General features: G+C 37.9%; 1 protein-coding gene across 1 annotated transcript; it reads right to left on the bottom strand.

Moving 5' to 3' along the window:
* On the bottom strand, positions 8,413 to 12,330 carry SMPX (small muscle protein, X-linked). The gene is made up of 2 exons (XM_021385040.1): positions 12,172 to 12,330; positions 8,413 to 8,639 (listed from the first exon to the last, which is right to left on the bottom strand). The coding sequence occupies exons 1-2, from the start codon at positions 12,241 to 12,243 to the stop codon at positions 8,502 to 8,504; spliced, it is 210 nt and encodes a 69-aa protein (XP_021240715.1). The 5' UTR covers positions 12,244 to 12,330; the 3' UTR covers positions 8,413 to 8,501.

Raw genomic sequence — 12,916 nt, 5'->3', positions numbered from 1 at the left:
CTAGAAGCTGCAGCAAATCAAATGCAAGAAATAAATACGACTCATAGGAAATGCTTATTTATGCTGCATGGTTTGTTCTAGTGCATGGAAATACATTTATCTGTAGCAGCAGTCTCAAATACAAACAGGAATTAGGATGTTAAAACTGAGGCAGATAGTGTCAGGAAAAAAAAACCAACAAAATCACAACAGACATCTACAGAACAATATTTCCTCAGTAGCGCTTCCCAATGGCCAATAAATGTTGGAATTGCTGTAACACTGAGCTCTACCTACAGCTGCCATCATATGATGCTATTTTTTTCAAAGAAGGACTTTGCAACCAAATGTGGAATAGAAATAGCCTTGGCCCTTAAAGCTACCTTTTCAAAACAAGGCACACGAGGAGTAATTCAATGGCTGAAGCAAGCCTAATCTTAAGTATAGAAAATGGTCCATTACACTTGTGGATGGTCTGCTCCCAGACGCAGATGACAAGGCTCACACAATACTGAGCCAAAATCCTGAATAAGAGGACAAAAATTCCAAAGCACGTTGATGTAGTAATTTATGTGGTTCTTGAGCGCAAGGCTGTGAAAACATAATTAGGTAGTCTCTCATCAAATGAAATGAATAAAAACTATAAAACAAAATGATGAGGCAATAATTTAGAAGAAAATTCATCTGATTATCACATCAGAGCCATGATATTTCAGATCTTACTGTCAGCTTAATTGGCTACAATTTATGTCGGTTTGATAAAACCAGCTGAGCTGTTAATAATGTAGGAAGTTGCGCTTCATGTATTCAAAAGCAGTTAGCCTTTTTGCTCTGACAGAGGAACTTGAAAACCATTGTGCTGAACGCATTGTGAACTGTGTAAGGCTAGTGACTGGAATTACTTGTTATTTTGGGTTCCTGATGATGCCTGTCATCACAATGTCTGAGGGCTCAACACATACCAAAAGCTGACAGGAGAGTTTCCAGCTACAGAGAAATAACATTGCATTCATCTCATTTATAACTCTTCCATAGTATTTGGTACCATCTCTTCCCTGCTGTCCAAATGGTTTCTAATGCCCATAGCTCCCAACTAGCTCTGTATGGTCTCCTGCATGCATGCCTCAGAGTAGGTTCCATTTGAGTCAAAGGGAGTTTTAGGGATTTCTGACATCCTGGAGGAATGCATTCCAGTGGTACTTTTTTTTTAAATGCTGCAATTCGTTCATAGTACTTTTTACTACGTATAGCCAAGATAAGCAAGAAAAAGCCTACTGACTGTGTCCTGTCTTCACGCTTCACTGATTCCTTTATATCTGACATCTTCAGGAGGCTTCCTGGCTTTAAAAGCTTCATTTGTGGAGTGTGGACCCAACAATAGTGTCCAACAGAGGGATTCACTGAAAAGTTTAGTTCTTACAAAATCTGTCAAGCAGTGCTGGTGGAAGCACAGGGGATTCTCTATTAAAGAGTCTGACAATGAAAGTTCAGGGCTAACTAATCAACAGAGTGATTACAGGAAAGCAGGTACTAATAGCAGACACTCATTTTAAAAAAATAGTTTCAGATGGCTAAGCAAGTACATAGGTCACTCTGAAAGTAATGCCTCCTATTTATTTCCATGGAAACTACAACAGATACAAGGAGCACAATAACACTATTTGAAAGAGTAAATTCTCAGCTACAAAACACTATTTTTCAATATAGTCACCACCCATATCCTATTTATATGGATGAGGTGTTTGAAATGTTCGTTTTGTAGTGTGTCAGCTGTGCATTGCCATCCAGAACATGGTTTGCCTTCCTTTCACATTGTTCTCACCACTGCTGAAACACACCACCTGCTGCCTTACTGTGCTCACATCCACTGGTTGGTCTCCACAAATGTTCATGTGCGGATGAATGTCAGTGAGTGCTGTTTTTTCCGCATGGAGCAATTCAGTGACACACCTTTTCTTCATGCGTGCTTCCATGTCAGACACCATTGTGTCAGAGTGCCTCTCTGCTGCCGTCTGTCACATGGTGACAAAATGTAATGGGATATTGGTGGGAAGGTTCAACCTCTGCTGCAGTACCACCAACATTCACCTCTAGCATAGTGGGCCAACATAACAAAATAGGAGGCATTACTTTTGGAGAAGCCTTCTGGTGCCTTTCTCCCATTCTGAAGACTGATGGCTCTCATCTGTGAAAGGAGCAGAAAATTGTGGGAAAGAAAATATGCTAGCATATTTTCTTACTTCAAAGTCATTAGTGGGTCAATGTGAGAGACTCAATGAAGAAATTTCTTCTGTATGTTAGTTGATGCCTGTTGACCTCCACATGTCTGCAGATTCTCTAAGGGAGCCCTGAACACAGCAATGGCAGAGTAATAAATAACATGATCACATTCTAAAAATTAATAGAGACTTCCTGCCACACTCAGACCCATGGGAAAAATGAGAGCTCTTTGAGTTACTACTTTGTGCTTGTCTCTTCCAGTAATAAAAGCGCTCTGCTTGAAGACACAGCTTGGTGCTGAAATTTTTTGCATATTTTATGCTTTGAAGAAAATATAAGTATCCATTCTAATAGCTTCCTTTGGAGAAAAATGTTTTCTGATTTTACAGTGTTTGAAGTTGTTAATTTTCAAAACCACAAAACACAATGATTTTCTGTGTAACAACTTCATATGGAAGCATTTGTTGCTCTTCAGAACATATCCTGTTCTTTGCTCAGTAAAATTAATCTACAAATGCAGACCTTTAAGCTTTCCTAGGAATTTAGAAAGCAGAGTCTCTCCGGCCAGTTTTTCTGCTCGCTTACATCATTTAACAAGTGAATGTGAAGGCAACCTCTCCTTGATTTGCAAAGGCCGGAGGAATAACGTGCTGGGGCTTGCAGCATTTCAGCAGTGGTGGAGAAGAGACTCAGTCTCCAATGGACAGCTGGAGGGATGAACTCAATTTTTACTTTTGTTTCCCAGTGTTTCTGTGTTTTAAACATGAGTAACTTTTCCTCACAGAGATAATGTGATTACATGGCTCCTCTGAAACTAAATTGCTTCCTGGGAATCCCAGTTTTCTCTCTTAAAAGAAATTTTTACCTCTTCTATTTTAAAGTTTGAAAGGATGACATAAGTATACTTCTAATAGTTTAATCATGTTCTTTTGGTCTACCTGAGCATAGGAATAAGACACAATCATTGAAAAGTGTATCAGAACAGTGACATAAGGAGAAGTTTATAACTGCTGTTCAGCTGAGATGCATCTTAAAAGCAGTATATAGCATGAAACCGTAATTAACATCCATAGCACTCGGTGGGCAAAATTATAATGTGTATTTTTAGCTCAGAGTAATTGACTTTTTTTGTAAATAATTAATAGCAACACCAAGGAAAGTCTTTTAAGTAAAGTATGGATATAAGAGCTCTATCCTCTGAGGGACTTCTGTTGTTTTTTTTTCCCTTCCTCTCTCTTCTCCAAGTGATGCCAATCTCCAAAACTGCTCTGTTGACAAGAGTCCTCATTTTTTGTGAGGCAGGATTCCTGATATGTTACAGAGGACATAATGTTGCAAAGAATGCAAAGTCTAAGCTGCCCTGGGAAGCTCTTGCTAGCTGCTTGTTCCCTGAGAACTCATTTCTGTAACCTGACAACAGAACTAGCGCTCACTTGGCAGTTAATCCACTCTCCCTAGGAGAGTTCCAGACAAGGGATAATCTGCGAGCACCAGATGTGTGTTTCTCACACCTTGAACAAGACAGGCACCCTGTTAGTAGCAGCCCAGACATGGCTTAGCAACCTTGTCTGACCAGCCTCTGAGTAGGCATGTGATTGGGGCTGCAGTGAGAGCTTTATCCAAACATGTCCAGAAAGCAATGCCAGCAGTGCTGCCTGTACAGAAATGACAAGGAATTTTTTTTTTTCGTGACTTCAAGGCATTTCCCAAAATTTCCCTTTTTGCTTTTTGAGAAGTTTCTTCAGTAGCTATATGAAAGTCTACTTCAAGAGGAAAGACTGGATCACATTAGCTGATGGCTTAGGCCCTTTGAAACTACAGCCTGGTATTCAGACTCCACCATCCTTCAAGATACTCTTATAAGTGACTGTTACAGAAACACCCACATTTCAGGACACAAAATGCGAAGAGGTACAGAAAGTATACATGTAGACATATTCTATGTCTTCAGTTAATATACACTATAGGAGAAATGACAGTTTGTGCTGTCATATTTTCATTTGCAATCACCATGCTAGTTACCATATCAGATTTCTCAATCAGTAACAAATCACAGCAGCAGCATGCTCCATTTATCACAAAGTAAATGCTTCATAGCATGGCTTACTCAGCAGGACTTATACTTAGCTGATTAGTGTGTGCTATTATGTTGCTATTTTATTCTGTGTATGTTTTTCTCAGGCGCGTGAAAATGGGCATGTGGAAAGGGAGAAGCAAAAAAAAATTGCAGATGGAGAAAAGATAAGTGAATCATATTTGTATAATATAACTAGTTGCATCAAACATCATCTAAGATCTATGGAAAAAAAAAATATCATTATAACAAAGCAGAGTATGTTAATGTGCTATTTATAGGTGATAAACCAGCACCAAGAGATGACTACAGGAATATCTTAACTGATAAGCACTCTATGACCTTCACTGGATCCAACTTTATGACATCTTACTAATTATTATCCCTCCCACAAACTGTTAAGACTCACAGCTATGATTTTAGTCTTTCCATATTTCCTAGATTGGTGAAAGAATAAAACCAAAGATATTTAGCTGAAGTTACTCTAAAGTACAAATTATGCAGGAGAGAATTTGTAAATAATGGACCAGGCTACTGTTCTTCATTTCTTTATTTTTGCTTATGAGTTTGCAGTATAAAACTGAGCAAGACAACATGGATCAAACTTTAAACAAAATCGACCATATTGACTTGCCATTTACTGAAATTATGCATTGGCAAATGACAGTATTAGAAGGAAGTGTTAGAAATAGTTGTAGTCATAAAACCTCTGGTATTTTTGATACATTTCTGTATGATTTTGATACTCTTATGATATTGCATTATAGAATCACAGCATAATGGAAAGTATCCAGAGAATTTGGAGTTATTACCCCAGTTTCAATGGTTATCTGCAGAGTACCATGAGAAACATAAAAATACTAACAAAGGGAAATCCCTCAACTGTGAATATCTGAAGAGTTTATTGTACTAATGTGAGAGATAATTCATTTCCAAACTATGAAAACCAAACAATGCACCCATTTATCAGTGTGCACTCTGAACAGACATATTCTATTGACTAGTCAATGTACCATTCTTTAGAGAGCATCACATCCAAAGGGTGGTCAATAACCTTTTCTTGGACATGAAGCAAAGTATCAGGCAGATGTGAATGTGAGCTTCTCGCAAATAAAGATAATCTTCACTAGCTTGGAATGGTCAGCCATAATACAAATCAGCGACTATCTCACATTTTATATGAGGTCGCAGGTCATGCCTAAAATAACTGAACATATGAATATCTTATATGGGGGATTATCCTTAGATTTAGTACCTTTCAAGGCCAATGGATGTGGCAAACAGTTGATTTGTATTTCAGTGGTATGCAGAATTCATGCATATGCTTAGATCAGCACTGCAGTCAAAACTCCTGAGTGCTGTGCCTGAAAGTCTTCTAGAAGTTATCTTTCTAGAAGTTATCTGTGACTTTACTATCCAAGCTCTAGAAAGTGGTATTTCTCACATTAGTCAGATTAATACGTAAATGGTGATCATATTTAGCATCACTGCAGTAGTATCTGGAATCAGAAACAACCAGCCATTTATCTCCTGGGAGAGATACCTCTAATCAATCACTTCCCCTTGCAAGGGTAATTAGTTAATGGCTGAACATGTGTAACTTCTGATTGCCTCCTGCTCCCAGCAGGACTACGTCATTTCACATAGCCATTCCCTCTTACAATCCGTCTGCACTTCAGGGCCCCCTTCACCCTTTGCTCCTTTCTGCCCTCCCCACAAGCGATGGGATCAGCCATTACATCTGTGTCACCATCAGAACCTAGTAACCAGTGCAACATCAAAAGGAGAATGGAGGCAGAAATGACTTCTTAATGACCTCACAGCTTTCAGGATGCCTTTTACTTTACTGACCTTCCTGTAGAAATCTTTTCTTTAGAGGGAATGTCTGTGCATACTCTAATTGTTTCTTTCAGATGCTCCTCTGTAAGCTAATAATAAAATAACAATTTTAAATACTTAAAATAGCAATTGTCTGAGACAAAACATGGAGTTAAATTTCTATCTAAATATCTCTTACAGAGAAAAAAAATCTTTAAAGCCTCGCATTAAAAATTCATATTTCTCTGGGCACTCCTTTAGTGTGATGACTACAATGTTACATTTTACAAAATGTTAATTTTCCTTTTCCCCAAGTCTCCCAAAGAGAAAGGCTGTTATTTCTTTTAAAATAACAGGCACATTATGACACAGCAGGGTAAAAGCAAGAAAAACCTAAACACATTTTCCTTCTAAATGGCATATTTATGCTGTATATATAAAAAAAAATTAATGCTGCAGAGCGTGTTGAGACAATTCAGTCTGATTATATGCCATTTCCTTTAAGATTGCTTGACCATAGCACTTCTGTGTTCACAGAATCTTTTTGCATTGCTTTTTATTTTATTTTTTTGTTCTTCTTTAATATTAGTTTCTGTGCAGTAAATTCCAGATGATGTTCTTTTACCCAGCTTAGCTTTTCTGTTTCTCTTCATGATAAAAAGGACTTGTGTCAATAGGCACAGTTGGCGGTTCAGATGACTACTATCTGACACAAGCATCTTACTGTTGTCAGTTATTTTTTGATTGAAACTCCTCTATAAAGCTGAACGCTCATTATAACTGCCTGATATATCTTTATTGACTAATACTTTTCAAAGAAAATCAGATGATAATTTCATGGATGGAAACAATTATTCTTTTTTTTTTTTTTATCACTCAGAATGTAGAACAGAGACTTATTGGCTTTATTTGAATTCAGGTGCAAATAATTCCAAAATCTGTGTTAAAGCTCAAGGGTGGGGTAATCCCAAATATGAATACAGGCTGGGCAATAATTGAAAGAGCAACACTTCAGAGAAGGACTTGGGGGTACAGGTGGACAAAATGTTCAGCATGAACTGGCAATTGCATGTCTGAAGCTCAGAAAGCAAACCACATCAGAAGTGTAGCTAGCAGGTCAAGGAAGGTGATTCTCCTTCTCTACTCCACTCTTATGAGACTCCACCTGCAGTACTATGTTCAGCCCTGGTGAGTGCATCCAGAGAGATGACCAGAGGACTGGAGCACCTCTTCTGTGAAACATGCTGAGAGGGTTGGGGTTATTCAATCTATAGTAGAGAAGGCCCAGGTACACCTTTAGGTACTTTCCAGTACCTAAAGAAGGCCTACAAGAAAGATGGGGAGGGACTCAGGGAGTATAGTGATAGGACAAGGGGTGATGGCTTTAAACTAAAAGAGTGTTGATTTAGATTAAATGCTAAGAGGAAATTATTTACTCAGAGAGTAGTGAGGCACCAGAACAAGTTGCCCAGAGAAGCTGTGGATTCCCCATCCTTGGAAGTGTTCAAGACCAGGCTGGATAGAGCTTTGGGCAATCTGGTGTAGTGGAAAGTGTCCCTGTCCATGGCAGAGCGGTTGGAACTGGATGGTCTTTAAGGTCTCTTCCAAACCAAACCATTCTATGATTCTGTGATTCTATGTGATGATTTTAAAATGATGAATATAGCCTTTTGTAAAAACTAAGATGAATTATGAGTTGTGCTGATTACAGATTAGTGCCTCAATCCGTAGGTATCTGGTGCTGTCTGCAGTAACAGAGAGTCCCTCTTTGGTCTCCAGCTATCACTCCAGAGGACCAAAGATCTCCTTGAGGTCCCACATCATTATCTCTGAGCACCACACAGATATGCTGCATGTCCCTGGGTGCCATAAGTGGCACTGGGTGCATTTATGTAATAAAATGACTGGAGGCACTAGTATGTTAGCTTTAAATTACAGAAATAAAATCATATCCTATCTCTGGTGTTCTAAACGGAGCTTTTTAAAAATACTGGCCTACTTGTCCATCATTTTAACATATTTATTTGCATTATAATACATTTATTTGTAGTTAAGAGTGTACAAGTCTTGTGCTCTGTAAAATTAGAACTTGTGCTTGTGAAACAAGAAGATGGTATTTTTTAGCTGGCTTCAAAATATTCCCAATAGCAAAGCACACTCTTTGTTAGGCAGGCTGAAGTACATCGTGTATCATCAGATACAGTCTCCTGCATGCTGAAATAAAGCAGAATTCCAAGGACTATTTGACCTTTTCTTCTACAAATTATATTTTGTCTTTGAAATATGGGGTGTGATTCCAGGATCTTTGAAATAATTGGAAAGACATCTTTTGGCATAAAAATGTTTCTAGATCACCCTGCTTTTCCAAGAGCCATGAAAAGAACCTCTCTTACTCACCTGCTTCTTCCACCTACTGCTCAGCTTTGGGGACATATTTCAGCTCACTCTTTATGTTCTGAATCTCTGATAAGTTGACAGCAGGACCTGGAAGTTTCCTAGCTCCTGGGAGATGCTTCTTGTCTTTCTCCTCCTCTGTAGCAGGAACACTCTGCACAAAAGGATATCAGTGACCTTGCTGCTGCAATAGAAAGCTCTTGAGTATAAGCACAGGACAATTATTTGAGAAACAGTAAAGGATTATATTAAATTAAATGCAATCACAATGGAAACACTAGCATGGGAGGAGGGCAGATGGATTATTCTGTTGATTGTTGTCTTGAGTTGTCTAAATACATTTTGAAAAAAATAAATAGAAGATGCTCAGTGCAGAGGAATGTGGATCTTTCTGTAAATGGATAGGAATTTATACTGTCAGCTTGTTAGCATAAAAGTAATGGAGTATTAAAAGCAACAGCAGATCTTTCATTTTGGGGGGGGGGGAAACACTAAGAAATCATTTTTATCATCCATTGTGTTACAGCCTCATAGTTGCTGGCCAGCTGGGTAAAAAAAGCATCATGCATGTCCCCACATTTGGAAATCAGCTATGATAGTAAGATATCACCAAAAGCTCTGTCCAAGCTCAGTTTGAGTTGATGTTTAATTTTTCTTAACTTAAGACCAGAAGGATTTTTTCCACTTTATGCTTGAACTAAGGTCGTGCCTAATGGCTATATTGCTGACACTGTGAAAATACAGGCTAATCAGCAGTGCTTACACAATAGCAAGCATCTCAGCTAGCTTCCTGATGGACGATAGTATTTCACCTGTTGGTATTTCCTCCATTGTACTATTGCTCCTAAGTGAGGTAGAACATGTATTTCAGACAATTTCTATACTACACTGAGCAATTTTTTGAAGGTGTAGTTTTCCAGTAGGGAGTTTAAGGTTTATCCAGCCGGCTGTGTATTTTATAGACCTATATAGAGGGAATCAGGTAGGATCAGAGGTGAATGAATATTTTACTGCAAATAATTTCACAATGAAATTATTTTTTCTTTTTAAATTATTCTGAGAACGTCCTCTTGGGATGGGCTTTTTGGAGTTTGGAGTTAATTCAATATTTAGATTTATTAGCCTGTAATCAGTCGATTCCTAACCTTTAATTTCATTTTTAAAATTTGAAAGTTATATGTTAATTATTATTGGCCAGTAAAATCCCTTTTTGACCAAAGGACAACATACCAATAAGGAAGCAGAATTTTACAATGGTAAGTAGCAAATAAATGAAGAATTTTAGAAAACCACGTTTCTTTCTATCTGGTCTTCTATTTTGGTTTCTTTTTATCTGAGCTTCTTGGAGATCACCATATGAAAGAAAACTGGAGCAATTATATTGCTTGTCTTAGTAAATTTCTATTATCTTTTCCCATTTTTTAGCTAATATGGTATTAGTTATTACAAGGTAATATTTTTTGTTTTGGTTATTCAAGATCCCAGTCAGTAGTCCAGCCCCAGATTCGACATAAACTGTTTAATATCTTGCTTATGATCTAACATCTGGGAACAAAACTCAGGAGGAGAATAATTAAATTGACACAAAAGTTGTTGGAGGGATGCACAAAATTATATCAGTTAAAGGTGTCATGAGCTTGTTTTGCTTCCTCTCACAGTTTTACTGCACAGCTTGCTAATCTGAAAAAAATCAGGAAAAAACTAACTACTAACTAACTGTAACTACAGTCCTGAAAACCCCACATTTCTTACTAGTACAGAGCAGATACCATGTTAAAAAGACTATTTCAAGTCATCTGCAAAACCATTCCTTCTGTTAGTACAAATGGTGCACACTGCGAAATGATTTAGGATGATAGGATTTAGTATGATAGGAGTTAACAAATACATGCATGGGAATGTTCTGAGTGAATATTTTCTGAAATTCCCACCTCCCATTTCTTTTGCATGTTAATATGGTCTTTCCCTTGACTTTCAAAACTATGCAATTCCTTTGGACTATACCAACCCTTTGAGTAAGAACTGTATTTCTCTCATCTCCTTTGCCTAGATTTTAAAATGCAGTGAAAAATGCAAAGTGCTATTAGCAAAAGATGTATTTGTCTAAGGCTGCTCTAAAGACTCATGAGCTATATTGACTGCAAAGCTTAACCTGGTGAGAATGCAGAAAGACAAGTCCACTGGTAGCATTTTTATTCTATTCCTATGACAAAAGCTGTTTCTGTAGTCTCTACTACCATTGGTTTGGTTGAATATAAAACCAGGACCAAGAACTTTCATTCCACAATGTCTGTCTCATGTATAGTATTTACATAATTGTAAAGCAAAGCAATATGCAATTACCCAGCCGAATCTAATTTTCAGCACTTGTCATTTATATTATCTCTCACATACTACCATAATTCGCTCATATCACTTTAGATTCTGCTTAAAAACATGCATTCCCATGCAGTTTAATTACTGCAGAGAGAATGTGTTTTTCTTCCTCTGTTTTGTATTCTTTTGTTTTATATCTTCTTAAAAAGAGTTAAATCAAGCTGAATTTGATGTCTTCAGAATAATTTTCTGTAAACAGAGAAATATTTGTATCAAATATGTTGAAATTCAGAAAAGAAAACTTGACTCATTTAGACTGAAAAGGAATTAGGTATTCCTTAACCAAAATGTCCCACTGTATGTGCCTGTACCTAGTCATAAGAAGCTGAGGATTTGTCCAAAGCCAACCTGGCTGTTGGATGGGGAAGGCTCCCTCCAACCATAGCAGCTCTGCTCCAGCCATAGTGCAGCACTGGCCTGGCTACATGGGTCAATCTGAGCATCAGCAGCTCTGGCACAGAAGGACCACTTCTGAGATGGGGATTACACAGCCAGACTATGCCAAGAAGCCATAGGCAGCCATCCTACCTTAAGTACTTTTCTTATTTGGAGCATCTCTATTTCTCCACTGTTGATTTTAGTTGTTTAAAAGCTCATGGTAAATAAGATGCTTTAATAACATCCAGAAATACGATATCTGTGATCCTTGTTGGCTCAGGTATAAATTTCACTTCCTATTATAAATTCAATGTTAAATACTCCCTGTAAGTTACAGGTGTCAAAACACAATTCAGTCTGACAGAGAGTATTTTATTCCATCTGCAGGTAGATGGGTTCACTGTTTCTGGTTTTAATTTGCAAGCATTTAGTCTTTACGTTCAATTTTTACTTGTTGATAAATAATCCAAAAAGCAATAATTGATAAATAATCCAAAAATCCAAATTCCAAATGTCAGGTTTGAACTCCTGTCCAATATTGTTAAGCTGTAACAATAAAGTACACCACAGGGCAGCAGGTAGTAATGGACCCTTCCAAAGCCTTGCTATAACTTTACCTGCTGTATTCCACTGGCTCCAGCCTGGATAAATACTGTTCATGAACTCCTGACAGCAGATATCATCCAGTTGTTGAAGTAATGCTACACACCCTTGAAATACTTTGAGTTCCTATAGATAACTCGGCAGCAAAAACTGCATTTTTTACAAAGTGCTTCAGAGGTGGTCAGTTACAACCATGAGTCATCGCTGTATGTCAGCTGTGGTACCTATGATTGGTAGGCAGTGCTATAAGATAGATTTAAATGCTTTCTTACATCAGTGTCAGGGACTCCCTTGAAAAAAAAATATCAAAAAGCTCCAATTCTTCTTACCTCCTCCACTTCTTCAGGTGTTACTTCTTTTCTTTTATGAGGGTGTCCTGCACCAGGTCTAAATGCTCCCATCGGGATGTTTATATTAGCCTGTCAGAAGGAAATTATAATGTGTATAATAATGATGGATATATAGACACGGTTAGTGGCAAAACTCTAAAGGGGTGCAGCAGGAGTACAGACATTATCGTACAGACATTCATCACAACACATCCATGGGAAAGAGAAACACTTTCCTCTCTATTTTAAAGCTACCTGGACAGGGATAGGAGGAACCCCACAGGAGCCCACTTCTCAAATCAGCCTGATCCTGGTCAAACACAAAGGACAGAGCCCTAGCCCCTGGCTTCAACAGCCTTCCTCCAAATGGTACCTGTATGACTGAAGAAATCTGATTTCTCATCTGTGAGAGAAGCCAGTAGCCACAATAATAATGTGGCTGGCAATACATTTCTAAAAATAAAGACTCTTGGAAGGACAGGTTATGGAAGAATGGCTAAAATGTATCTGTCCTTATGTGACCTAGACTGGATCCTTTTAAAAGTCAAATGGTGTGATCAACTAAATGCACAAATTAAACCTATTCTTATTTCATGATCTCTGAAAAGAAGCTGCTCATAGGAAATGTCATCAAAATATCATGACACCCACTTCAAAAACCAGCGGGTAAATTGGTAATGCCACTGAGCTGAAGCAGAGAACCTTCAAACAGTGAGCTGCTTTATTGTCATTTACCATCTGACTG

Source organism: Numida meleagris, chromosome 1, assembly GCF_002078875.1.
Source record: "Numida meleagris isolate 19003 breed g44 Domestic line chromosome 1, NumMel1.0, whole genome shotgun sequence".
NCBI classification, from domain to species: domain Eukaryota; kingdom Metazoa; phylum Chordata; class Aves; order Galliformes; family Numididae; genus Numida; species Numida meleagris.
This window is presented reverse-complemented; position numbering and strand designations above follow the sequence as displayed.

Bases quoted from the DNA above. Each gene is read 5' to 3' on its own strand.
- SMPX (XM_021385040.1), bottom strand. From the start codon at position 12,243: ATGGGAGCATTTAGACCTGGTGCAGGACACCCTCATAAAAGAAAAGAA. The intron at 8,640-12,171 runs GTAAGAAGAATT...CCTTTTGTGCAG, and splicing joins CACCTGAAGAAGTGGAGGAG to AGTGTTCCTGCTACAGAGGA.